Source organism: Felis catus, chromosome C1 (assembly GCF_018350175.1).
Source record: "Felis catus isolate Fca126 chromosome C1, F.catus_Fca126_mat1.0, whole genome shotgun sequence".
NCBI classification, from domain to species: Eukaryota; Metazoa; Chordata; class Mammalia; order Carnivora; family Felidae; genus Felis; species Felis catus.
This window is the reverse complement of record NC_058375.1, coordinates 147,118,846-147,143,202: the sequence shown is the minus strand read 5'-3', so window position 1 is coordinate 147,143,202 and position 24,357 is coordinate 147,118,846. Positions and strand designations below refer to the sequence as shown.

General features: G+C 41.1%; 1 protein-coding gene across 2 annotated transcripts in view; it reads left to right on the top strand.

The window, feature by feature from the left end:
- Nucleotides 1-142: 142 nt before the first annotated feature.
- CYTIP (cytohesin 1 interacting protein) overlaps nt 143-24,357 on the top strand; it is a 76,285-nt gene continuing 52,070 nt past the window's right edge. For both annotated transcript variants that reach the window (XM_011285363.3, XM_045033837.1), the window contains exons 1-3: nt 143-239; nt 1,157-1,253; nt 1,734-1,862. In XM_011285363.3, the coding sequence (XP_011283665.1) occupies nt 1,800-1,862 (63 nt within the window). In that variant the 5' untranslated portion in view covers nt 143-239; nt 1,157-1,253; nt 1,734-1,799. The remainder of the gene's footprint in view (nt 240-1,156; nt 1,254-1,733; nt 1,863-24,357) is intronic.

Sequence of the window (24,357 nt, the reverse complement as noted above, 5' to 3'; positions counted from 1 at the left end):
CTACTTGGGCTCATGAGTTAATGTTTGCAAAGCGCTTTGAACTTCTTGGGAAAAAGAATGGTGTTTTTGTTGGCATTGTATCATGTTTGCAGTGGCACATGAATTACTCCTCCTTCTCTTCCTCCAGCTGCTCGCACTGTGCCCTCCCCCAGCTCCATGCCAGGCCAGCATCTCGCAGAGGACAGCTGCACGGGTCTTCCTGCCTTCCTCCAGCAGCCACCTCCAGCCCTACAGGAGAGGTAGGGACAGAGCAAACGCTGGAAAGATTTCTTTCAAGCCTCCTTAAGACACTCTGGGGAAATGAAATTGGAGTCGATCCTAATGACCTTTAGAGCAAATAGTGTATAGAGGGCTCCCCAGCCATGGAAGGAGCTGTTAGGGCCGACAGGCTGACCCATGGGGACTAGATTCTGAAGGAGAACTAGAGGATGTCATACAGGCGACTGGGAGAATGTGCCAACATGGGTGGTTTCTTTAATGTGTGTAGTTTTAAACACATAATACAAAGCCTTGACAAGTTACTGGCAGAAAATACAGTTGCATTACAACGAACTCATAGGACAAACCAGATATCTTCTGTATGGGTACATTTCAACTGTCGTGACCACTTTCTCCATAATATTTAAATATCTGAGAGTGGCAAATAAAGGAGTTCTATCGCAATAGATACAGGCTTCAATGTTTTCCAATGTGTTTATGACTATAAAAATTGCCTTTATTTCTAGGAACTCGATCATTAAGCAGTTCAAGTGTGATCTGGGAAACAAAAGGTTTTTGTGTTTGTGCTTGTTTTGTTTTATTAAGAATGGCTGTCCTTTATGAACAAATTCAAGAAAAAGAAGTTTGGGTTTTTTTGTTTGGGTGTTTTTGTTTTGAGGTTACAATATATTAACTCTCAGCTGATCACACACAACAAACATCTCAAAGTAATTCAGGGAGAGCCGGTTACAAGCAGAAAAACCAAATTGAGTATCAGCGGCAGAGTTTGCCTTAAAGGAAGGAACAGGTCCTATTTTCCACAACTTTGAAGTGACTTGTTTTCCAGAGCAAATCATGAGGTTTTCTCTGTGTGTGGAAAATTTTCCATAATACATATTCATATGCTGGTTGCTGTACATGTAGCAAATTTGCTCTCTCTCTCTCTATTGTTCCTAAGGACTGGAAATGAATGTTATGTGGACAAAAACTAACATGGTTCCCTGTTAAAAAGACCACACAAACGATGTCTGTCTTGCTTCAAAGAAAAAACTGAGGTAAGTCTGGGTTTAGCTGACGGCACTAAATAAACCAAAAGTCTTCGATTTTGTTTTAAGAAACCATGGAAGGAAACTTCTCTCCAATTAAATTAGACTTATTAATCTGAAAACAAACACAAGCTGAGTATATTTTGTGGTTAGGTTATAGTAAGCAGCATTTGAAACTCTGAGACCTCAGTGTCCCCATAAAAGCCACCCGTGAAACATTTATTTGGGGGTGACTCCAGATAAGAAATGGTTTCTTCCCCCACTTGATTCACTATAAAATAAAGCGCCATGATTTCCCATTTGTTTGGGGCTTGAAAATCACATAGGTATTATTGAATTGTTATGGGTTTTTTTTTTCCCATCTCTTTATTTGTGAGGTATTTGAAACTAGACAGTTTGCCCAGGTCCTAAAATAAACACACGGGATCCCCCTTCAGGAAAGAGGAGAAGGGCGGTATGAATCAGGATGAGATCAAATTTCTTTTTCAGAACGTCAGTGTCCTGTGGTATTGCATGGAGCTGTAAATTCATGTAGAGCAGACGGCAGGCAACCTCATGTGGCCTGGCTTGGAGACCAGGAGGAATCACTGTCTGAGATTTGCCAACCAAAGTTCTATGGTAAGTTTGAGTTTGCAACGCGCGGGTTGATTCTCCTCTTGTGTTATTTTCTTGGGGGTGGGGCAGGGAGGAAGCAAACAAGAGTGAACGAAGTGTTATATATTAAGATAAATAAAATATTGAGGGAATTATTACTGGGAAGTCCTTAGTCAAGTGTTTAGTGAGTAAGCTGATTGGCTCTTTGGGGTTTCTTTCCTAAATATTTTGGGCTTCTACTTGCTGTTACTCGGTCTCTCTTTTTTGTTCTTGTTGTTCTTGTCACTAGATCTCTTCTACTTTTTCTTATATTATAGGGTCAGCAGATTTGGTGGTGGGAATGTGTTCTGTAAAAGGCAGATGTGGCGTTTGTGACATGCGTGCTATTTTTGGTAACGGCCAGAAAGGTCCAATAAATACAGGAGTGTGACATTATGGCCAGGGAAAGGGAAAAGAGTAGAGAATGGCCTGGAAGGTTGAAAGCTCTTATTAAGAGGAAGGAAAAAGCTGGTGAGAAGCCAAGTTTAAACTGGCTAAGCACTAGAGCTCAAACATGGTATCCTAATGATGAAGGCAGAGCAAAGCAGCTCATGGAAACTCTCTCTCTCTCTCTCTTTCTCTCTCTCTCTGTGTGTGTGTGTGTGTGTGTGTGTGTGTGTGTGTGTTTAGGGAAAAGAATTGGGTATTTTCTTATCTATATATACACTAGTCTTTCTAAGGACAGGAGCTCTGTCCTTAGCTCCGTATCATCTGCAAAGAATAAACAATCAAACATTTATTGAACAAAAACTGATCTCTCTTTGTAGCTGCTACAAAACAAACAAACAAACAAACAAACAAGAAACAAGTCAGCAAGCCAATTGCTTTCAGGTACTTTCTGTGTGATGGGCCTGAATAAAGTAAGCAGAACTCAGACAGAGGCAGCTGAAACCCAATCAAATAATTTGTCCGTCAAAAGGTGATCAGTGAGTGTATCATCAAGAATTCCCTCAAACCCCTCATTACGGCAGTCACACTTTTGGGTTCGGCCACCAGGGGGCAGGGCATTGTCTCCAGGAAAGGTTTGTTAAAGGACAGTTGGCATCAAAAACACAGGGCAGTGGATCTCAAACTTTTTCAAGCATGACAAGTGTTCGAGTCCTGGTTCCTGGGTCTTACCTGTAGTGATTCTGATTCAGCCAGTCAGGGTGGGGTGGTGGGGGAGTATCCCTGGGGATCTTCATTTTGTAAAAGATGCAGAAAATGTGTGGGGTTTCTCTAGCTTGTTAACCTCATGAGAAGACTGTTCAGAGCCCGCCAAGGAGCCTGGCTGTGAGAGAGACCCATAGCAGTTGAGATGAAGAAGCCGTGCCTTTGTCACACACACCTGGGTTTGAATCCTCTGTGGCGGTGGGCAAAGTGTTTCTCTTGTTGGAAATTCAGGTTCCTCCTTTTTGAGGACGGCCATCTTGTCTACCTCCAGGGGTTTAATGATGCACAGAAAGCATTTAGGGGAGGTCATACAATAATGCAATTAGTAAATATTACCTCTTGCAGTGGGGAGAGAGGGGAAATGTCAGTGGTTAAGACCTCAGTGGCCAGGAAAATGGTTCCGGGAAGACAGAGACAGGGGTAACCAACAGGAGGCTAGTTCTTGGATCTTGGGGGTCCAGGGGCAAGATGTGACCAACAGGAGGCTAGTTCTTGGATCTTGGGGGTCCAGGGGCAAGGTCTGAAGATAGATCACAGCCTGGAAAACGCATAAACATGAGGACAGGAGGCACCCTTTCTCACCATTACAAATGTTTCCCAGGAGTGGTAATAAGCCACCCAGATGGCACAGTTAATTGGAATTATAATTGATCCCCAAATAGTATTTATGTCAATAGTTAATTGATTTTCCTCAGGAAAACCATTGTAAGAACTTCTAAAAGGGAACAAAATGAAATGCACCAAATTCGGCAAGTTGTTCCTATCTGCCACCCACTCTCCATGGGAGGAGTAATGAATGAAGAGAAAAATGGAAAGGAACAGGGACTACAAATCAAATAGACTGTCATGAAATGAAATCCTTTTCTGGCAATTCAGTGCGATGTCAGGTTGTACTGAACCGTCTGGCTCGCATGCATGTGACCGTTGCCAGGGACTCTCCCAAGGAGAAGCATGAAGAGTAGAGGAAACAGGCTGATACCTTTGTTAGGTGTCTTTCTTAAAGACAAAGATAAAATTTAGAGGCCCCGAAATGTATGCTATGACTGCAACAGCCAACAAATTAATAGACGGGGGTTATGAAGGACCAGTGGGGGTGAGATGCAACCAGACTGTCCCTGGGCAAATCATTTACCCTCTTTGGGCCTTACTTTCCTCCCTAAGTGCCCTTCTAGCCCTGACGCACTGTGATAAGGCATAGAGAGTGGGGCAAATCCCAAAGCATTCGTATTTGTACCTGGAATGTAGTCCCTAAACTAGGGTACCTAAATTGTTGCCAAATGCTAGCTGTTTTGAAGAACTTTGTTCACCCTGAAACATGAATTGTTCTGGGCTTTTCTATAAACCCAAATTTCAACTGAAATATATTTTAACCAGTGCTGTTATTTCTATTGATGTTATTCATATCCTCTCAGTAAACACCCATGATAACGCATGGTAATGATAAATAAATGACGAAGGAAAAAATGCTAACCATTTTTGAACACGGTGACCTCCTACATATTATGCTTATCATATTTCTTCTTTAACCCTTACACTAACACTGTTAGAAGGCATCATTGTGGCCATTTTCCATGAGGATTCTAAGGAGTCACAGAGGTAGCAAATGGCAGAGCTGGGATTTGAAGCCAGGTCTTTCTAACTCTAAAATCCATGATTCTATCCTGTAACATACCATAAATCTACTCTACTAAGTACATGCATAGTATGCCTGTATAGTTTGTTTCTCAATTCAGGGTCTTCCATTATTCAAAAATACAATTCAGGGGTACCTGGGTGGCTCAGTCGGTTGTGTCTGACTCCTGGTTTCGTCTCAGGTCATGATCTCACGGTTTGTGGGTTAGAGCCCCAAGTCAGGCTCTGTGCTGACAGTGCAGAACCTGCTTGGGAATCTCTCCTTTTCTCTCTGCCCCTCCCCTGCTCGTGCTCACTCTCTCTTTCAAAATAAGCAAATAAACATTAAAAAAAATAGAATGCAAAGTGTACATATATTGTCTTCCTCCTTCACTTTTTACTTGTGACCACTTTAGGGGGCCACTTTTCCTTAACATCAATATCACATTGTTTTTTAAACTGAATAATGAGTTTACTGACTAGTCTGAACTTGGCCTGCGGGCATACATGTGAAAGGAACAGTGTTTCCGTCTCCAGTTGCTTAAGCTTTGTCAAAATTCTCTTTTCTCTGGACAGATACCATGACCTTTGGTCGGTTTTTCTGTGAAAAAAAAAAAATGACAGCAAAACACAAGTGACTCCTTGTTACAAAAATTCAGTCTCAAGCCGGTTTTAAAGTATCCCCTTTGACATCATCAGTTAGGAGAAGGTCTTAGAATGGGAGGGTGGGGTTTGCTTTGTCTCTGGGACACCATCTCTGTCTCCCTTTTCTAGGCTACAACAACTTGAGGAGATGTGGGGCAGGGAGGAAGGAGAAGAAAAGCCAAGTTTCTCACATTTAATAGTGAGGTTTCATCCTTCTTCTGTGAAAGATTTTCTCTTCCTCTGGTTAAGGTTGACTGGCAGGCTGAAGCTCCCTGTATGGTAGGCGTCCATATAGCAGTTTCCAGAGGGCCCTTTGGGGGCCTTTCCAAGCTAATGGTATAGGCGATCCAGCTCCAGTAAGATCTTATACGTGTAACACCCACCCCCCCTTCTCCAACACTACCACCCACCCTACTGCTGCTGGGCTCTGCTTGGTCAGCAGCCAGCCCTCGTGCACGGAATATGGCAAGATTGCACTAACTGGCTACTTCCCCTGAGTTCCCTTGGCCCACAGACAAAAGCTTGCAAGTGGCCCCGGGGCTGTGCCCTCTCTCCACGTCCCTTTTTTCCCTCAGTTCAAATAGATACAGTAAGTGAACTGGCAAGGCAACTGCATACACAAATGTCCAAGTTAGTCATGAAATGCTGGCATTCTCCCCCTAGAGCCCCCTCTCCCTGGCTTTAAGAATGGCTCTCTTGGCAGCCCCCGCACTTGGCTCAGCGGTGAGAGGTGTGTCCTTGGGGAGTGGATAAAAAACCCTCAGCATCACTCTTTCTGTCCCCCCCCCCCCCCCCGTATTAAGGCCGCCTCACAGCTTTGAAGACTTGCTGCTTTTCTTTCCCCTCCAATCTTCCTTCTAGACTTCACTGGGGGAGGGGAGGACACGGTGCAGAGTGGCAATTGAGAGCAGTGGGGCCACTTACCTTTCCCTCAGGGAGCCTGGGAGGAGTTGATGGCTGCAGGTGTCCTCTAGCTTCTTTATCTCAATATTGGGACTCCAGTAGTTCATTCCGTGGCGGCAGGAAAACTTACACTTAATAGCTTATTAACATTTGTGCCTTTCTGGGGACAAATATTGATATCAAATGAAAAACTTCTTATTTGCTAAAGACACTGCCAAGAGAATGAAAAGGCAAGCCACAGACTGGTAGAAAATACTTGCAAAAGGCATACCGAATGAAAGGTTGTTATCCAAAAAGTACAAACGACACCTAAAACTCAATTGTAAGAAAATGAGCAAGCTGATGAAATAAATGTGCAAAAGATTTGCACAGACTCCTCGTTGAAGAAGATACACAAGACGATGGTTAAGCATTTGTATGATCCCCGTATCACAATGAAATTCCACTACACACCTGTTAGGACAGTGAAATCCAAATTATTGACAACACCAAATGCTGGGGCCATGATGTGGAATGACAGGAACTCTCATCCATTGCTAATGAGAATGAGAAAACAGTACAGCCACTACGGAAGAGAGTTTGGCAGTTTTTGACAACACTAAAAATACTCTTACCCTACAATACAAGGATTGCACTCCTTAATGTTTACCCAAATGAGCTAAAAAAACCAAACAAACAAAAAAAACAAAACCAACTTATGTTTATATAAAAGCCTACACAAGGATGTTTATAACTGCTTTATTCATAATTTCCAAAGTTTGGATGCAACTAAGATGTTCTTTAGTGGATGAATAGATAAAGTGTGATATGTCCACACAATGGAATATTATTCAGTACTAAAGATAATGATCTATCAAACCATGAAAAGCAATGGAGAAACCATAAATGCATATTACTGAGGAAAAGAAGCCAATCTGAGAAGGCTACATATTGTATGATTCCAGCTATATGACATTCTCAAAAAGGCAACACTAGAGGACAACAAAAAGATTAGTTGTTGCCAGCATGTCAGAGGAGGGAAGGATGAATAGATAGAGCACAGAGGATATTTAGGAAGTGAAACTAATCTGTAAAATATTACAGTGGTGGATACATGTCATTACATATTTTTCCAAACTCATAGAACATACAGCACCAAGAGTCAACCCTAATGTAAACCCTGGACTTTCAATGAGAATGATGTATCAGTGTAGGTTCAATAACTGTAACAAATCTCCCCGAGTGTGAGGTTGATAGTGGGAGAGACTGTGCGTGTGTAGGGGCAAAGGGGATATAAGGACTCTATACTCTCTGTTATTTTGCTGTGAACCTAAATGTGCTCTAAAAAAGAAAGTCTTTTAAGAATTAACTTACATTAAAAACATTCTTGGGGCGCCTGGGTGGCTTAGCCAGCAACTCTTGATTTTGGCTCAGCTCATGATCTTGCAGGTTATGGGATGGAGAGATCAAGCCCTGTGCACTGTGGATCCTCTCTCCCTCTCTCTCTGCCCCTCTCCCACTCGCTCTCTCCCTCTCTCAAAATAAATAAAAAATAAACTTAAAAAATATATTCTTATAAACAGTCATAGGTAGCCAAAATAAAGAAATCTGCTTTCTACTTTTTAAAAAAATTTATAATGTTTATTTATTTTTGAGAGAGAGAGAAGGGGAGGGGCAGAGAGAGAGGGAGACACAGAATTGCAAATGGGCTCCACGCTCTGAGCTGTGAGTCCTGAGCCTCACGAACTGCAAGATTGTGACCTGAGCCAAAGTCGGAGGCTTAACTGACTGAGGCACCCAGGCGCCCCAAGATATCTGCTTTCTAAATGGATGACAGATTTCTTCACATCTGTATAGAACCAAGTAATTTGTTACATGTTTGTCCATCCTTTGGGCAAAGAATGTCTAGCAAATGATAGATGCAATTTAGTCTTCTATGTCCTCTCTATATGTTATACTAGGAGACACTGATCCTGAGATGACTAGGCAGCAGCACAGGTGGATGAGTAGAGACACCTCTTCCAGGAAGCCTTCTGTTTGATAGTGCAGCTACCTCAAGGCTACAGAGAATTCTGCACCACAGTTACCGTTCCGAACAATGTAACTCTACAGTGACTCATTGTTACCTAAAAAAACAGCAATCTCCAAAAGCTGGGATGCTCTTTTCTTAGAACACTCTTTTCTCTGTTCACAACTTCAGTTGGTGTTTACTTGGTACTAGAGGCAGAGAAAGACAAAACCGAAGCTGTCAAATTAAACATGGCAGAGCTCTGAGACATTTAGTCACTTGGGAGAAAATGACATTTAACTATTATAGTACTATTTTACTTTTAACTGTAGACACCCATTCTGTGTGTTGGCCTCTCAGACACCTTCTATCAAAATAAGATGTTTTAGGGGCACCTGGGTGGCTTAGTCAGTTAAGCATCTGACTCTTGATTCCAGCTCAGGTGAGGATCTCACAGTTCGTGGGATCGAGCCCCATGTTGGGCTCCATGTTGACAGCATGGAGCCTGCTTGGGACTCTCTCCCTCTCCCTCTGTTCCCCCACCCCCAACCACTCACTTTCTCTCTCTCTCAAAATAAACTTTAAAAAAAAAATAAGATGTTTTACACAACTAACAAAGAGTTAATATTTGGAGATTTCCTAGGTAGGTGCTACAAACATGTATCTCCAAACATGGGGTTATAGGTGATTGTAAATTACATTTATGTATTTTTCTGAAAATTGTGCTTATAATGAACACGCATTGTTTATCATCAGGAAAAAATATACATATAACTCCATTTGAAAATTTAGATGACCCAAAAGGAAAACAGATAAAGTAGTTACGAAAATTTTGAAAGATAAAGGTTACAAGGACTTGCCCTGTTAACATACAATAATGACAGCAAAAATATCCGACACTTCTGTGACACTCTCTATGTGCCAAGCACTATTCTAAGCGTTTTATTTTACAAACTAATTTAATCTTCATAACCTCATGAATGAATATTGGTATACCCATTTTATAGAGAAGGAAACTGAGTCATGGAGAAGCCATGACCAGCCCATTGTTAGATAGCTCGTAAAGGGTAGAGTTTAAATCTGAGAACAAGAACCTGGCTCCAGAGTAGGATTCTTTTTTTTTTTTTTTTAATGTTTATTTTTGAGAGAGAGACACACACACAGAGGCAGAGAGATAGAGACAGAGAGACAGAGTATGAGCAGGGGAGGGGCAGAGAGAGAGGGAGACACAGAATACCAGGCAGGTTCCAGGCTCTGAGCTGTCAGCACAGAGCCCGACGTGGAGCTAGAACTCATGAACTGTGAGACCATGACCTGAGCTGAAATCGGACGTTTAACTGAGTCACTCAGACACCCCTCCAGAGTAGGATTCTTAATCACTCTGAGTTACAAAAACAAAATGGTAGAATAACATAGCATTGTCTAAAGATCATAGCTCTTAATGTAATAAATATAAATAGACTGGAAATAGAATATTGAAAAACTTAATAGGAAATATGAAGCACCATAAATCAATGAAACAGAAGCTAGGTATTTTTACAGTGCTATTCAGGAAAGCAGATATTTAGATTGTAAAAATGCAGTTTAGTGCACCTTCCCCCCCACTAAAAATAATTATCCATTTTATTCCAAATAAATTAAGGAGTTAAATCTAAATAGTTAAACCAAAATAACTTGGAAGAAATATAGATGAATATTTATCTGATCTCTGGATGAAAAAGGATTTTCTAAACTTAAAAACAACTAAGAAAATCACAGAGGAAAATACCGATGGATAAAATAAAAAATTTCTGTATGTCATAAGACAAAAAGAAAAGACAAACAATCAGCATGTTTAAGAAATTATAATGTTTCATACACAAAAGAGGAATGGAAATGGCTAACAAAATATGAAAAATACCCTCTTATAATACAAGAAAGACAAAAACTCAAATTAAAACAAAAATTTGGTGGCATTTTTCACAGAGCAAGTTTTAACTGGCAGTAATCAAGGTTGTCAGGAGTTCTTCAGGATGGATGGAAAATTTCTACCAAAATTTTACCAATATCCATAGACAGCCTTAAAACATCCATCATTTCAAACCAATATTTTTATATAAGTATTTATCCTCTGAAAATGGTTACGTGGACAACTATTTATGTTCAAGTTTTCATCACATCATTATTTGTAATAGTGAAATGTTAGAAACTACTCAATATTTAATAAAGTTGGATGAGTTGGTAATAACTGGAAAATACGGCATGGCTATAGAGTGGACTATCTCACTACAATTAAAATCACGTTGTGAGTAGTTCTTATTGAGTAGAGAACATGGTTAAGTGTAGCAAGAGAGGATATGCAATTATTTATGCATCCAGTTAAAAATAATAACAACAAAGGACTTGAAAGATCATGACATATGTTCCTCATGGTTACAGGTAGTGGTGGGGATTTCTATCTCTTACAGGCTGCCTTAAAACAGAGACAAGAATGGGTGGAAAGTTATTTTAAACAAATAAAAGAAGAAGTATGGGGGCAAAATAGAGACAAAGGAAGAGGGACAGATCACTGAAAATGATGAGAGGTACACAAATATGATCTCAAATCAGAGATGATCGCACAGCCAGGAGGAAGTCTAGAGTGAATAAAAATGTTGAAACAATGAATGCTCTTGGTCCGCCCCTTCAAAGCAATGGAGTCAAGAGAAAAACTGCAAGGATGGGTGCCTCTGTCTCTAACTTTGAAAACAGATGCCAGTCCATCCCCTGGGATATGTTGATAAAAGCTGGTGTTTTTCTAAAACAAACCAGTTCTCTTCCCAAACTCACGTCTTTATAGATGTCATGTAGATTTTCAGTGTTACCTCTAAAATGTCTGGTTAAGATGTTTCCAAAGGAATGAGTCTGGCACATGAAAAGATGCTCAAGATCACTCATCATCAGGGAAATACAAATCAAAACCACGATGAGATACCACCTCACACCTGTCAGCATGGCTAAAATTAACAACACAGGAAACAACAGCTGTTGATGGAAATGCAAACTGGTGCAGTCACTTTGGAGAAGAGTATGGAGGTGCCTCAGAATGCTAAATATAGAACTATCCTACAACCCAGCAATTGTACTACTAGGTATTTACCCAAATGATACAAAAGTACTGATTTGAAGGGGCATATGCAGCATTATCAACAGCATGTTTACGGCAGCATTATCAACAATAGCCAAACTATGGAAAGAGCGAAAATACGCATCAACTGATGAATGGATAAATAAGAAGGGGGAGATAGATAGATAGATAGATAGATGATAGATAGATGATGGAATATTACTAAGCCATCGAAAAGAATGAAATCTTGCCATTTACAATGACATGGATGTAACTAGAGTGTATTATGCTAAGCAAAATAAGTCAAGTCAGAGAAACACAAATGCCATATCATTTCACTCATATGTAGAATTTAAGAAACACTAGAGATGAACATAGGGGAAGGGAAACAAAGAGAGAGGGAAGCAAACCATAAGAGACTCTTAACTATAGAGAACAAACTGAGGGTTGCTGGAGGGGAGGTGGGTGGGGGGATGGGGTGGACAGGTGATGGGTATTAAAAAGGACATTGGGATGAGCACTGGGTGTTGCATGTAAGTGATGATACAAATCTAAATTCTACCCCTGAAAACAATATTACACTATATGTTTACTAATTAGAATTTAAATAAAAACTTGAAATTAAAAAAAAAAAAGGAATGAGTCTTGGAATTCAGTCTTTAGCATTTCTCTGTTATTAAATCTCTGAACTTTCCAGTCCCTGCTATTTTATAAACTGGGAGGAGGGCAGCAACAAAAGTAGATGTAATTGGTCTGTTAGCTGTTACTTTCATTTTTCTATAAATATACACAGAATTTTCCAATCCCTCCCCCCCCATTTCAATTGAACTTTATAAAATGTCTTAGAGAAAATTGAAGGTCTAATTATTTTCTTCAAACGCTTGTCTCCCCTGGGAGGTTGGATGTATTTATCTCTTGTAAGCTCTGCTCCATGGCCGGACCAGGAGGATTTATTTCCCTACATTTTGGTTCTCATCTTGACCTCTTGGTTCTAATCAAACCCTTCTGGAATCAGGCTCTAACATCCAGTATCCTGGATCCTTGATCCACACTCAGGTTTCTCCTCTCAGTTTCTGTCTCCTCAACTTACCTGAGATCTCTTCCTATGTTCCCTTGCACTAGCCTGCCTACCTGCCCACAGTGAGTGGCCATTTATATAGGTATGGTAGAAAAGAATGTTGTTTACTTTCGTTGTTTTTTTAGGAGGCATCTGTGTTTGGTTCAACCATGAACATAATTATTTTTAATGAACTTGAACAGAAATCAGGTGTATTTAAAGCTGCATTTTCCATTGAGTCATCATTGAACTGTTTTATATACAGAAGAACATTTTCTTTCCTCTCTCTTAGTAAGATCCCACGGGGTTCTCCATCAGCCCAGGATATGAGATTCTGGCTGTTAGATCTCAAAAGGTGATATCACCAATCCCAGGGCATGAATCATCGTAGCCTGTGCATCGTTTCACTGGTTGCTCTGTGAGGTCTAGGAGATGATGCCTATGAATTCGCCTCCTCCAAGGTCACCTTCTCTCCTCTCTCATCTCCATTTTATCTCTAAAGGCAGTTTTGGCTGTCACCGCACGCAGTACCCCAGGTGCCAGATTTTCAGATGCAAATGTTATTCTGCCGCTTGACAGGAACGTCTTGTCACTCGGGCCAGCCCATTCTTTCAGGGAGGACATACCTACCAGTAGTACAGTGGTGGTTTTAGCTGCTGTTGTGTAAAGACAGAGGTCACAATCAGAGTTGTAAAGTGCTCATTTAAAACCAGCATGTCTACAGGTAGTTTCAAATGCCCATCAAGTCACTAAATCTCTTTAGAAGTGTGGAGCCATTTCAGACTTCCATGCCACATAAGCCCCTCTGTTTCCTGTTGGAAATCCTGACGTTGTTATTAACTTCTCATGTCAACCCTGCCCGCCACTGCTTCTACCTCTAGTATTCAGTAATTCATTTAGCAAATGCAAAGTGCAGAGCACCTATCACCGGGCACTCTGGTAGGTGCTAGAGATACAAGTGAAAAAGAGTTGAGACCCTGCCCTGAGGCAGCTTACAACCTGTTGGGAAATACAGAAGAGAAAAAGCCAATGAATGATGTGGGGTGGTAAGAAAAATCCCCCATGCTGTGGGAACGTAAGTACACAAGAGGGACATTGAGAATAGTTTTTGGAGAGGGGAAATTTCCTGGAGAAGCAATCTAGAGCCTGAAGAAGAGTGGCAAAGCTGTCTGGTGCTTCCAGATCCCTCCTCCATGGGAGGCATCTGCACGATGCATGTGACACGGGCACACACTGGGATTCCAGAAGCACCAGGATGATAGGGCAGTAAATCGCCCAAAGCAAGCTTGGCCAGGCTCTGGGGAAACAACAATCATTAATGTCTAGTTTGGGTAGTGTTCCGGTGTGTTAACGTTTGGGGGGCATTCTCTCATGTCACTTAATACACGTTAAAGACAAAAATACATAAATGGTTTATTTCTTTTTGTGGACAAAATTCTGAATGTGCCCTGTTGGATCCAAAGGTCCCTCTGGGGTTTGACTGCAGATCTAACTTTCCTGGAGGCTGGCTCGAGCCCCAGAGTGACCTCTGAGAATGGACCCACCTCGTGAATAACCCCACTAGAGAGGATCTGTCTGGGCAAGGCTGAAATGATACTACTTGTGCGGCTGATGCTACTTCTACTACAGCTTGGCGTTGTTGTTTTTGTTGAGTGACAATACTGTAGGCACTGTTCAAAGCATCGTTCGCTATCTCCAGAACAATCCTGCAAAAACAGATGCATTATCTTCATTTTGCAGGTGAGGTTACGGAGGCACAGGGAGTGTAAAAAGCTTTGGGCCACTGTTCTCAGCTTATGGGACATATTAAAAATTCATATACAATAGGGAACACCGCATTGCTATTGAGCTCTGTTGATAATCCCTGAGGTTCAGAAGGCCCTTGTGCCCCAGCAGCGCTTCCTGGCCTGTGACACACTGGCAGCAACGTGCCCAGAAGAGCCCCGTGGGACTGGTGGCTGTGTCAGTTGCCACAGGTTTCAAGGAATTTTAGTCTTGGGCTTCTATAACAGAATACCACAGACTGGGTGACTTCAACAGCAAACATTTATTTCTCCCAGTTCACAGGACTCAGATGCCCAAGGTCACGGTACCAACATGATTGGGTTCTGCTGAGAGCCCGATTCTATCTTGCTGTGTGTCATATGATGAGAAGATCACAGGGCGCCTGGATGGCTCAGACGGTTAAGCGTCCGACTTTGGCTCAGGTCGTGATCTCGAGGTTCGTGGGTTCGAGCCCCGCTTCGGGCTCTGTGCTGACAGCTCAGAACTTGGAGCCTGCTTCGGATTCTGTGTCTCCCTCTCTCTTTGCTCCTCACCTGCTCCAACTCTGTCTTCCTCCCCAAAATAAATAAAACATCAAAAGAAAAATTAAAAAAAAAAAAAGATCAGAGAGAGGCAAGCTCACTTGTCTTTTCTTAGAAAGGCACTAATCCCATCATCAGGGCCCCACCCTTATGCCATAATTACCTCCCAAAGGCCTAATCACCAAATACTAACACACTGGGTGTTAGGGTTTCCATATATAAATGTGGTAGGGGTGGGGATGTACACATGCACTTCATAATACAAGGCAAACAAAGGGCCTTCTGGGGGCAAGTAGGCCTTGTTAGAGGAATAACACAATCTGGAAGACCCCAGAGTCAGCCATCAGCAAGGAGCCCTGAGTAGCCCACCCCAGGCAAGCAGTGTCACCCGGCATTAGTTTTCTGTTTTGTTTTCTTTTTGTTTCTGTTTTGTACTGTCTTCTGCGTGTTGGTCGTTAGGGGCTTAGATATGTTATTTCTTGGCCGAAAAAATGATCAGAGTTAGTTGAAACCACTCCTCTTGGGGATAGGGGAAAGTGTCTGGATTATCAGATCAATATTGTTGACATCAGTAATTCCTAGGTAACCCTGTAAATCTACAGACTCTTTGACATGCTCTAAAATTTTTATTATCTAAAAAAAAACCCACCTTTTTAATGTGGGTTTACTTACTGTAAGAACACATAAACTGAGAAAGAACACAAGAAACTAATTAAAACTTTTTTCTATGCTAGTGGAGGGGCTGTTGTGCATATGTGCACTTTGACAGGTGGCTAAGAAAGTATAGAAATCTCTTACTTAGAGGGGTTGAAGATAGAGCAGGTGTCAAATTGGTTCTAATTAGACCATCGAGGAGATACTTTTAGTGGTGGAGAAAGGCATGGCCTGGGCGGCTAAGAATAGAAGGTGCACTTAGCCACATGCCATGCGTTAGTAGGGCTCTGATTCTTGTTTTGAAGTAATGTCAACCTCAGTAGACACCTTTCTCCGCACTCCAACTTTATTGAATATAATTGACAAAATTGTAAGGTATTTATTTATTTTTTTATTAAAAAAATTTTTTTGTTTATTTTTTAGAGAAACGGAGCACAAGTGGGGGAGGGGCAGAGACAGAGGGAGACAGGCTTCAGGCTTCGAGCTGTCAGCACAGAGCCCAATGCGGGGCTCGAATCCACCAACCGTGAGGTCGTGACCTGAGTTGAAATCGTACGCTTAACTGACTGAGCCACCCAGGCGCCCCTAGTTTTACTCTTTGAAAGTTTATTTATTTATTTTGAGAGAGAGAAAGAGAGCATGTGAGTGGGGGAGGAGCAGAGAGATAGGGAAAGAGAGAATGCCAAGCAGATTCCATGCTGTCAGTACGGAGCCCCATGAGGGGCTTGATGTCATGAGATCACGACCTGACCCGAAATCAAGAGACAGATGCTTAACCAACTGAGCCACCCACCCAGGTACCCCTGTAAGATATTTAAAGTGTACAACACAATGATTTTGACATTGTGAAAGGATTTGCTTCATTAGGTAATTATCACATCTATCACCTCACCCTTTTATTTTTTCATTTAAGTTCTACTCTCCTGGCAAATTTCAGTGATATAATACAGTGTTCTCAACTACAGTCACAAGTTATACATGAGATCGTCAGACCTTATTCATATTCTACTGAGTGCCTTCTTGTTGAGGTACCTCTTGTGCTAAAGACTTATGATAAAAGGGTACTTAAAAGATATAAAAGAGAATCATTGACTCATTGTTATCTGAACATGGCCTTCCTTTCACTTTCTTTCCAGAATGTTGCCGTCAGCAGTGACAATGACAAGTAGGGGAAAATGGTCTGGAGGAGGGCGGGGATGACTGCGGTACCACATAAATCTTGTGTCCAGTTGTTACTATTACTATTTTTGCTAGAGACCTGAACCATCTTTCAGAAGTCCCAGCTAAGCGTCGCCACAGAACCTTTGTAGGTTGTGTTTGTCCCCGTCAAGACAAGCTCCTATAGAGCTAATTAGGGATGCTTCGTGCCCCTGTCCAATTCCACCCAAGGTATGAGGGAGAACTCCAGGTACATAGTTTGTACGGTGTACTCTTCGTATTCATCTCAGTTCACACAGACATTTCCTCATATGCGTTATGCAGTGATGGAATCAGCAAGATTTGTTTGTTACTTAGTCATTCTCTTGGTTTATTTAATTTTATCCCTGTTTAAAAAGGGATTTCAAGTGGCTAAATTTTCGTAAAATTGAACAAGTTGGCTCTTGACCACATTTAGCGTGATGTCTCTTCTTTTGCTATTTTTGTTGTTGCTTAATTCATTGTGAGCATAGAGAGTTCTCTTGCATTTGAGAGGCTGGCTTCACGGCTAAGTTAAGGAAAAGGAAATGGAGATACAACACGGTTCCTGACGTGCCAGAAGCTTGGAGGAGGTGAAACACCTGGTCCATAAGAAAAAATATCAAGTCTGGTCACCTTGAAGCAGCTGAAGCAATATTTTATCGGTTTCTAAGATACTTGGGGAAGTTAAATCAAACAGGAAACAACAGAAATTTCTGAGTCAGAGAGGAACTGCTCGTTACTCATTTGACTTTGCAAGCATGGTGATGATGCCATTGCCCTGAAACATACAACACTTAAGATAACTCATTGCCAATTATGAAAATACTATGGTTATACTCGCCCATCACGTAATCTCATGGCTGGCTGGCTTCACCTTCTCCATTTCGTTTAGAGTGCTCCAAACCTTCATACCCCTAGAAATAGATCATGTTGTCACCAATGTTTTAGAACGTGGGGCACTTTGACGACAAAGAAGTTAACTTATCCCTCCCTATCTTTTGGGTGACCTATATAACATTGAATGGGGAAACTATGTATGAGAACAAATGAAAAGATCAGTGTTCCCCTGATGTAGCTGAGACAACGCCTAGTTTCTCAAGATACAGGGAAAAGCTGAACACTAGATGCAAAAGTACTGTAAACACTGACCTTGCCGCCTGTGGATGGCAGTCATCTGTAAGACGCAGACAACTTGTTACACCCAATGAAAATCATGAAAGGGGAAGCTGAATGGGGAACTGGGATAGAAAGTTTTCTCTTCGTGGTCTCTTCACATTTTGGAAAATGAGCAGGTCCGTGTAGCATTTGCAGAAGTTTTCACATAGTAATCACTGCCATCATACACTGTCTCTTGTAATGACACCTAACAGGGCTGCTTCCGTTTTATCCTCTACTCTCAGTAGGAGAGACAATGTCTTTGTTCCTAAAGCAACGGTCTGATTCTGTGACTTGAGACCCTCTGTCTGCGTGCCATGGCAACACTCAGCAGTTCAGGATATCTTGGATCTTTTTATTTCTGTTTATTACCAGCGTTGGGTGCTCATACAGCATTTAAATGTTCACAGAACCCTCTAAGGCTGGTCCTATTTTCTACAGATGTGAAAACAGAGGCATAGAGAGACAAGAGGCAGCTCTTCCCAATGGCTTCATTGCATTCTGTCCCCGTAAGGTGCTTGCAGCAAAAGTCTAGCTTTTTCCTTCAACTTATTTTGTCATTATTTTAGACATTTAAACAGTTTCTGTAGTTACGGAAGTAAGTCCATATATAGGGTGAAGCTTAAAACATACAAAGAGGTAGACAAAAAGAAGTCTTCCTTCCCTTACCCCCAAAGACTACTCCACAGAGGTAACTGGTATGAATTTTTAATGTATTCAGAGTTGCCTATGCATAAGCCCGGATATACATGCATACGCACGCATATTCAGTTTCATTTGTGGATCTCCTAAGGTAACTGTGTTATACCTTGACATATTATAGTCATTTGTGAACATGCTTATTTCCCTAAATCGACTGTGAGCTCTCTGAGGACATCATGCTATGCATGATGGTTCTGGTTATCTATCATTAAGTGACAAGTGATCCTAAGACTCAGAGGTTAAAATAAATGCTTCTTCTTCTTTTTTTCTTTTTTTTTTTCCTTTTTACTCACATATTGACAATTTGAGCAAGGTCCAAGGGGAACATAATCTTTGCTCCATTCAGTATTGGGGGGGTGGGCTCAGAGGTAGGGCTAGAATCATGGGAAGGCTCAGTTGTTCTTATGTGGGTGCTTGATACTGGCTCTCTGTTGGAACTTCAAGTAACATGGTGGCCGGGACACCCACACATGGTCTTTCCATGGACCTACTTGGCTTCCTCAGAGCATGGTGGCTGGGTTGTGTGCATCTCAAGGGAACAGGATAGAAACTCCTTTTTTTTTTTTAATAACTTAACCTTGGATGTCACATGGCATATTTCTGCACTAGCCACAGCCTTATCTAGACTCAAGGGAATAGAATGTATATCCTGCCTCTCAAAAATCACATTGTAAGGAAAGCCTATGGGATATCTATGAGGTCATCTTTATAAAATACACTTATCATCCAAGTAGCTTTTCATGTTAGGCTCATCCCTCTACTTTCCAGAACTTAATCTCATAGCTTTGTACATAGTAGATGATGAATCAATGTCCAGGAAATTGAATTGTTGAATACTGGTTAGGAGGAGGAACAGGTAGAAGTTCTTTGCACTTCTGAACTGGGCTAACAAGGGAAGAGGGGGGATGGCTCATTCTCATGAGGATGCTGCCCATCATCTCAGAAAGAAGATCCAGGTACAAAATCTCACCAGAGACGATGGTTCACGGTTGCTAGAAAAGGTGCTTATATGATGAATCACGGGAATCTACCCATGAAACCAAGAGCACACATTGTATGTTAGCTAACTTGACAATAAATTATATTTAAAAAGAAAAGGTTCTTATAAAATGGTTCCCCTGGGGTAACCGCAGATGCATTTGAGCTGTTTTCTTTGCCAAAAAGGTGTGTGAAAAGTACCATTTGACTGTGCAGGAGAAACCGGGACGAATGCCGTGCTGAGTTTCATGTGAGCAGGTGTGCTGAAAACTGCATCCTCTAGGGACCATAGTCCGTGCATAAAGCCCTGCCCCGTCCTAGTGAAACTCACCTGGATGACCCAAGAGCCCGAGTCATGGTTTGGCAGTGGTTACGTGAGTATGGAAGTGAAAGCCTGGGGTAGAAAAGGTGAGGGCCAAGTGTCCAGGCTGCATCCTGTTGGCTCTTAGATTTCGTGGCAAAAATTATTATAGGTGCCTATGGGAGAAAAGCTTTGACACAATGGTATCTCTGTGGGCCTTCTGGTACCGACATGAAGTCTCTAACACCTGCTGAGGTCTGGCATCAAAGAACACATCTCCTGAACAAGCAAAGCAGGATGGGCTATGCACAGGGAGATGTGGAAACACGAGGGAAGTCCCTGTTCACAGAATTTGTTTCAAAACCCATTCCTATTACATCTTATTTTGTCACTTCTGTTTGTGTATCTTCTCCTCTGTCCTGCCCTTCATCCTCTCACACGTGGTTTCCTCAGTCAGCTCTCCATCTCCTCTGCTCACTGGACATTGACACGTTTGTCGTCTCTTGGTGTCACATCACTCAAACCAATAACCCCAAATCAGACCAGCCTGGCCCCTGGGAATAATCTTTCCCCCACCTCCTTCCACATTCACATGTACACCTGCAGTACACATACTTGTTGCCTCCCTTGTGGGGGTTTTAACTGGGGAAATTCAAGCTCCAGGGGCTCTACTCTTCCTCCTAGTTTGGCCTCAATAGAGGGAGACCATACGATCATTAAGGTTCCGTGATGATGTGCTTACAAGAGCTTAGAACCAGAGATATAATTTTAAAAGAGCTTGTGTTCATTTTTAAGTGCATTTAGAAAAAACCGAACAGAGACACAAGGGCAATATCTTTGGCTAAATGTTTCTCAGTGACCCGTAGGAGCTTTCCGTCATGTTTGCCTACATTGGCTTCTCCACCCATATGTATTGTTTGGGTTCATTTACCCTTTAGTTCATTATTATTTTTAACATTTAAACTACTTTAATAAAACATTACTCTTGAATAGGTCATTAAAGGCCACGTTCTTCCTCTACTGATAAGATTCACTAGTAGAGTATGACTTCTTGGTACCCACTGAGAGTTGCCTCATACAGGAAGAGGAAGCAACTGAAACAAATTCCATTACAGTCTTTGGATGCTCAGGTCAGATTCTCTGATTGGACATTAGTCTGAAGGGATGGTCAGACTCTGATTTTCTAGCTGAGTTCAAGATACACATTTAGTGCGGCTTTCAGAATTACTGTTTCTAGAAAACTACAGAATCTTAACAATTGTTGACCTGCCATTACAAATGAATTCTGTAGCATGGGATAAGGAGAGGATTAGATTTCCCAATGCAATTTGATTTTTGGACTTCAGAGGTTGAGCACTGTTTGTTGGAGCTTGGCTACAGAAGTGGCAGTGAAATTGGAGTCCAACAGTGGAGCAAAATCATTAGGTTCCTTGCCATTCCTGCCCAAGGTATCATCATCCTCAGTATGGCTCAGAGTTCAACTTGCACTCCCATTGTGCTTTATACCTAAGAGTCACTATGTAAGTCCTATTCCTATACTTCTGTACTTCTGGCTTCTCCTCTTTCCCATTTTCCCCAATGGACACTACTCTGGTTCAAGCCTTTATTGCCTATTTCTAAGATTATGACATTAGTCCAACTGGCCTTTAGCTCTTTTCCCTCCAAGTATCTTACGATCAAGTCAATTTTCCTAAAATTTCCACTTAGTTGACTTATACCTCTGCTCAAAAAAATGAGTGATTCCCCTTTGATTATTGAATCAAGTCCAAAGTATTTAGCATAGTAGATAAGAGCCCTTACCCATTCGGTCCCTGTAAGGTGCTTGGTAGCACCTTACAGGTAGCACCTGTAAGGTGTCTCTTACTAAGCAGCCCACACTCCTGAAACACCAGCCTTGTTACCAGTCTCTGATCAGTTCTCTCTCTGTTTTCTCCTCTTGATGACTCCCTTTGGACCCTCATCCATATGTGAAGTGTTGAGTCTTCCATAACTACCGTATCTAACTATTGAAATTATACTAGTATCTCTAAATTTGTCTTCCTCCTTTAAAGAGAACTCCTGCCCCATCCCAAGAAGAAATCAGTCTCTCAGTTCTGTCTTCTTGAATCCTTTGTACCATTTTCTGTCTTTTATTCTATGGAAGTGGGTATGTTGATCTCTTACTAGACTGTAGGCTCATTCTGGGCAGAGACAATGTTTTACAAAATTCAGCATTGCTTTTCCTTAGCTTAGAGCCAGATATATAGTGGGATTTTGCTAAAGGTTGTTGTTTTGAATTGAATTTTCACAGATTCTGGGGGAAAAGTTAAATTTAATCCAGACCATCAACTCGAGTTTTTCTCTATATAAAGCGTATAAAGCGAGTGTGGTGAAATGCGTATGACTGGTTTGTTTTCGTATTACTTTGATTATATATTCTAAGTCAGACATTTTAAATATGATTTAATAAAGGATGCTTAAGAGATATAATTGTTGAAAGACAATAGGACAGTTTTCTCAAACACTGGATGCACAGTGAGTGCACTTATGTGTTAGTGTGTTAGAATTTGTCAAGTCTAACAACAAACTCCTAATACAGAGGAGACAAATATATATATATACATATATATATGTGTGTATATATATATATGTGTGTGTATATATATATATATGCCTTTATTTTTCTCATCTCTTTTTAGAGGTGACTCTATTGCTCTATTGTGTGGTATGCTTATGAGAAGTGAGACCACCAGTGTGTATTTCCATCTTCAACTATATTAATAAGATCCAACTAATGTGTAAGCTAGACTGAGGGTTAGGGTCACAGAAAATTGTACAGTAAAGTCATAAAACTGCTATTTTAAAGAAAAGCTGTTTTTGTGATTTGTTGTTCCAAATCTCCCTTCTCTCATATTAAAAGGTATCACTTTCAGAATTGACTCTCTTTGTACCTTGTAATAATTAGTTATCCTGTTTTCAGTTTTGAATAGTGCATCATTTTCCATCATTACCTTCAGGTAATGTATACTTTCTTGGGGGTAATGTTATTCATATTGGACTTGCTTTTTCAGTCCCGACCACACATTTACCTATTTCTCTTGAGTACAGGTCTTTTTTTTTTTTTTTTTTTTTTTTGAAGCCAGAGGGAACTTTGTTCACAGATGAACTATGTGACAGGAAGGGGGACATTTCCCACCTTCCTCTCTGTCTTACTGTTTCATCATGTGTAACAATGTTTTCCACTCCTCTGTAGATAAGAATCTTTTTTGTGAATTTTCTATATTTAACACCAACACTAAATGCTGTTAAGCAACATCAGCCATTCTCACCACATCCACCCAGATTAAAAGTGAGTCAAAGACAATTAGGTTACTCTGGCAGGAACCGTCACCCCACAAACTGATAATTTTTGACAGTGTCTTTCAGTCCTTCTAGATGCAAACAATGTGTTTCTTCTGCAAATGCTAGGAGATAGACTAAGGTCATTTCCTTTTTTTTACCTGTTTTTTACTTTTAAAAGAGAATACAGTATTTTTCCTCATTTTACATTCTTTTTCCAAAAAAAAATAACAATTTTATTTATTTCTGAGAGACAGAGAGAGAGACAGAGCATGAGTGGTAGAGGGGCAGAGAGAAAGGGAGATACAAAGCAGGCTGCAGGCTCTAAGCCGTCAGCATAGAACCCAACGCAGGGCTCGAACCCACAAACCACGTGATTATGACCTGAGCCAAAGTTGGACATTTAACAATTGAGCCACCCAGGCATCCCCCCTCCCCCCCCCCCACCTTATTTTACATTCTTGATCCTTTGCTTGACTTGTTAGGGCTAGATGGGTACTTAAGGATGCTCAGTTCTCATATGTAACCACTGGATTTCATCCAACTCTCTTCCCTAGAAGTCTTGCCTAACTTTGTAAAACTCCAAAAAAAGACACTCCGCAAATTCCTTGACAGTACATGCTAATGTTGAATGGCCTTTCTTTTCTGGAAAATGTCACCTCAAGTAGTCATTTGAAGAGTAGTAATAACTGGGTTGCTCTTGTCTGGACATCAAGTCTTGTCCTCTTGTAGTTAATCAACAGACTATCAGGTCAGCCTTTGTGTTTTATCCAAACCGTGTCATTCAACTCTTAGCTTCTTCCTGATTTCTTCTCTGCATCTTCTTCAAATATCCGTAACTTATGACATGCTGAACTTGGGACTTTCTTTGCTTCTATCACTAGTCTCCATATTTAAGTTTTTTTATATGAAGTAAACTGAGTGGGCCAAAGTTTGCTTTTCACCAACCAGTTCAACTCAGGCTCTTCTAGTTAAGAAACTCAGGGACCAGGAAAAGATACTCCTGTGACCAGTTTTTCACAAAGGACATTTTAATCCTCCAATTTGAGTGTTTTCACACGCAGGTGTAACTTACTGTTAAACTGATATAAAAGACCACTCTTACCACCCCTTACCCCGAGTAAATTTGTTTTGGAATGAATTTATCTCTTCTAGTTTATTTAGAATAATGTTTTGTGTTCTTGGGCAAATCTAATACACTGTCTCTACCTAAGTTTCCTTGTGTGTCAAATGTAGCAGAGGAAGGGGATTGTCCCAAGGACTTTTTTACTCTAATCATATCTTTTAAATTTTGTGATTCTAGATGAACCTTTAGTGTGGACAGAATGGTGATTAGAAAAGACCGTTGGGTAGAAAGACAAGAATTATAAAGTTGAACAAGATCTGGGTGCAAACAGAACTATCTTCCTCTCTCTGTGAGAGCCTTCCCCTAACTCAGGAAGAGTCT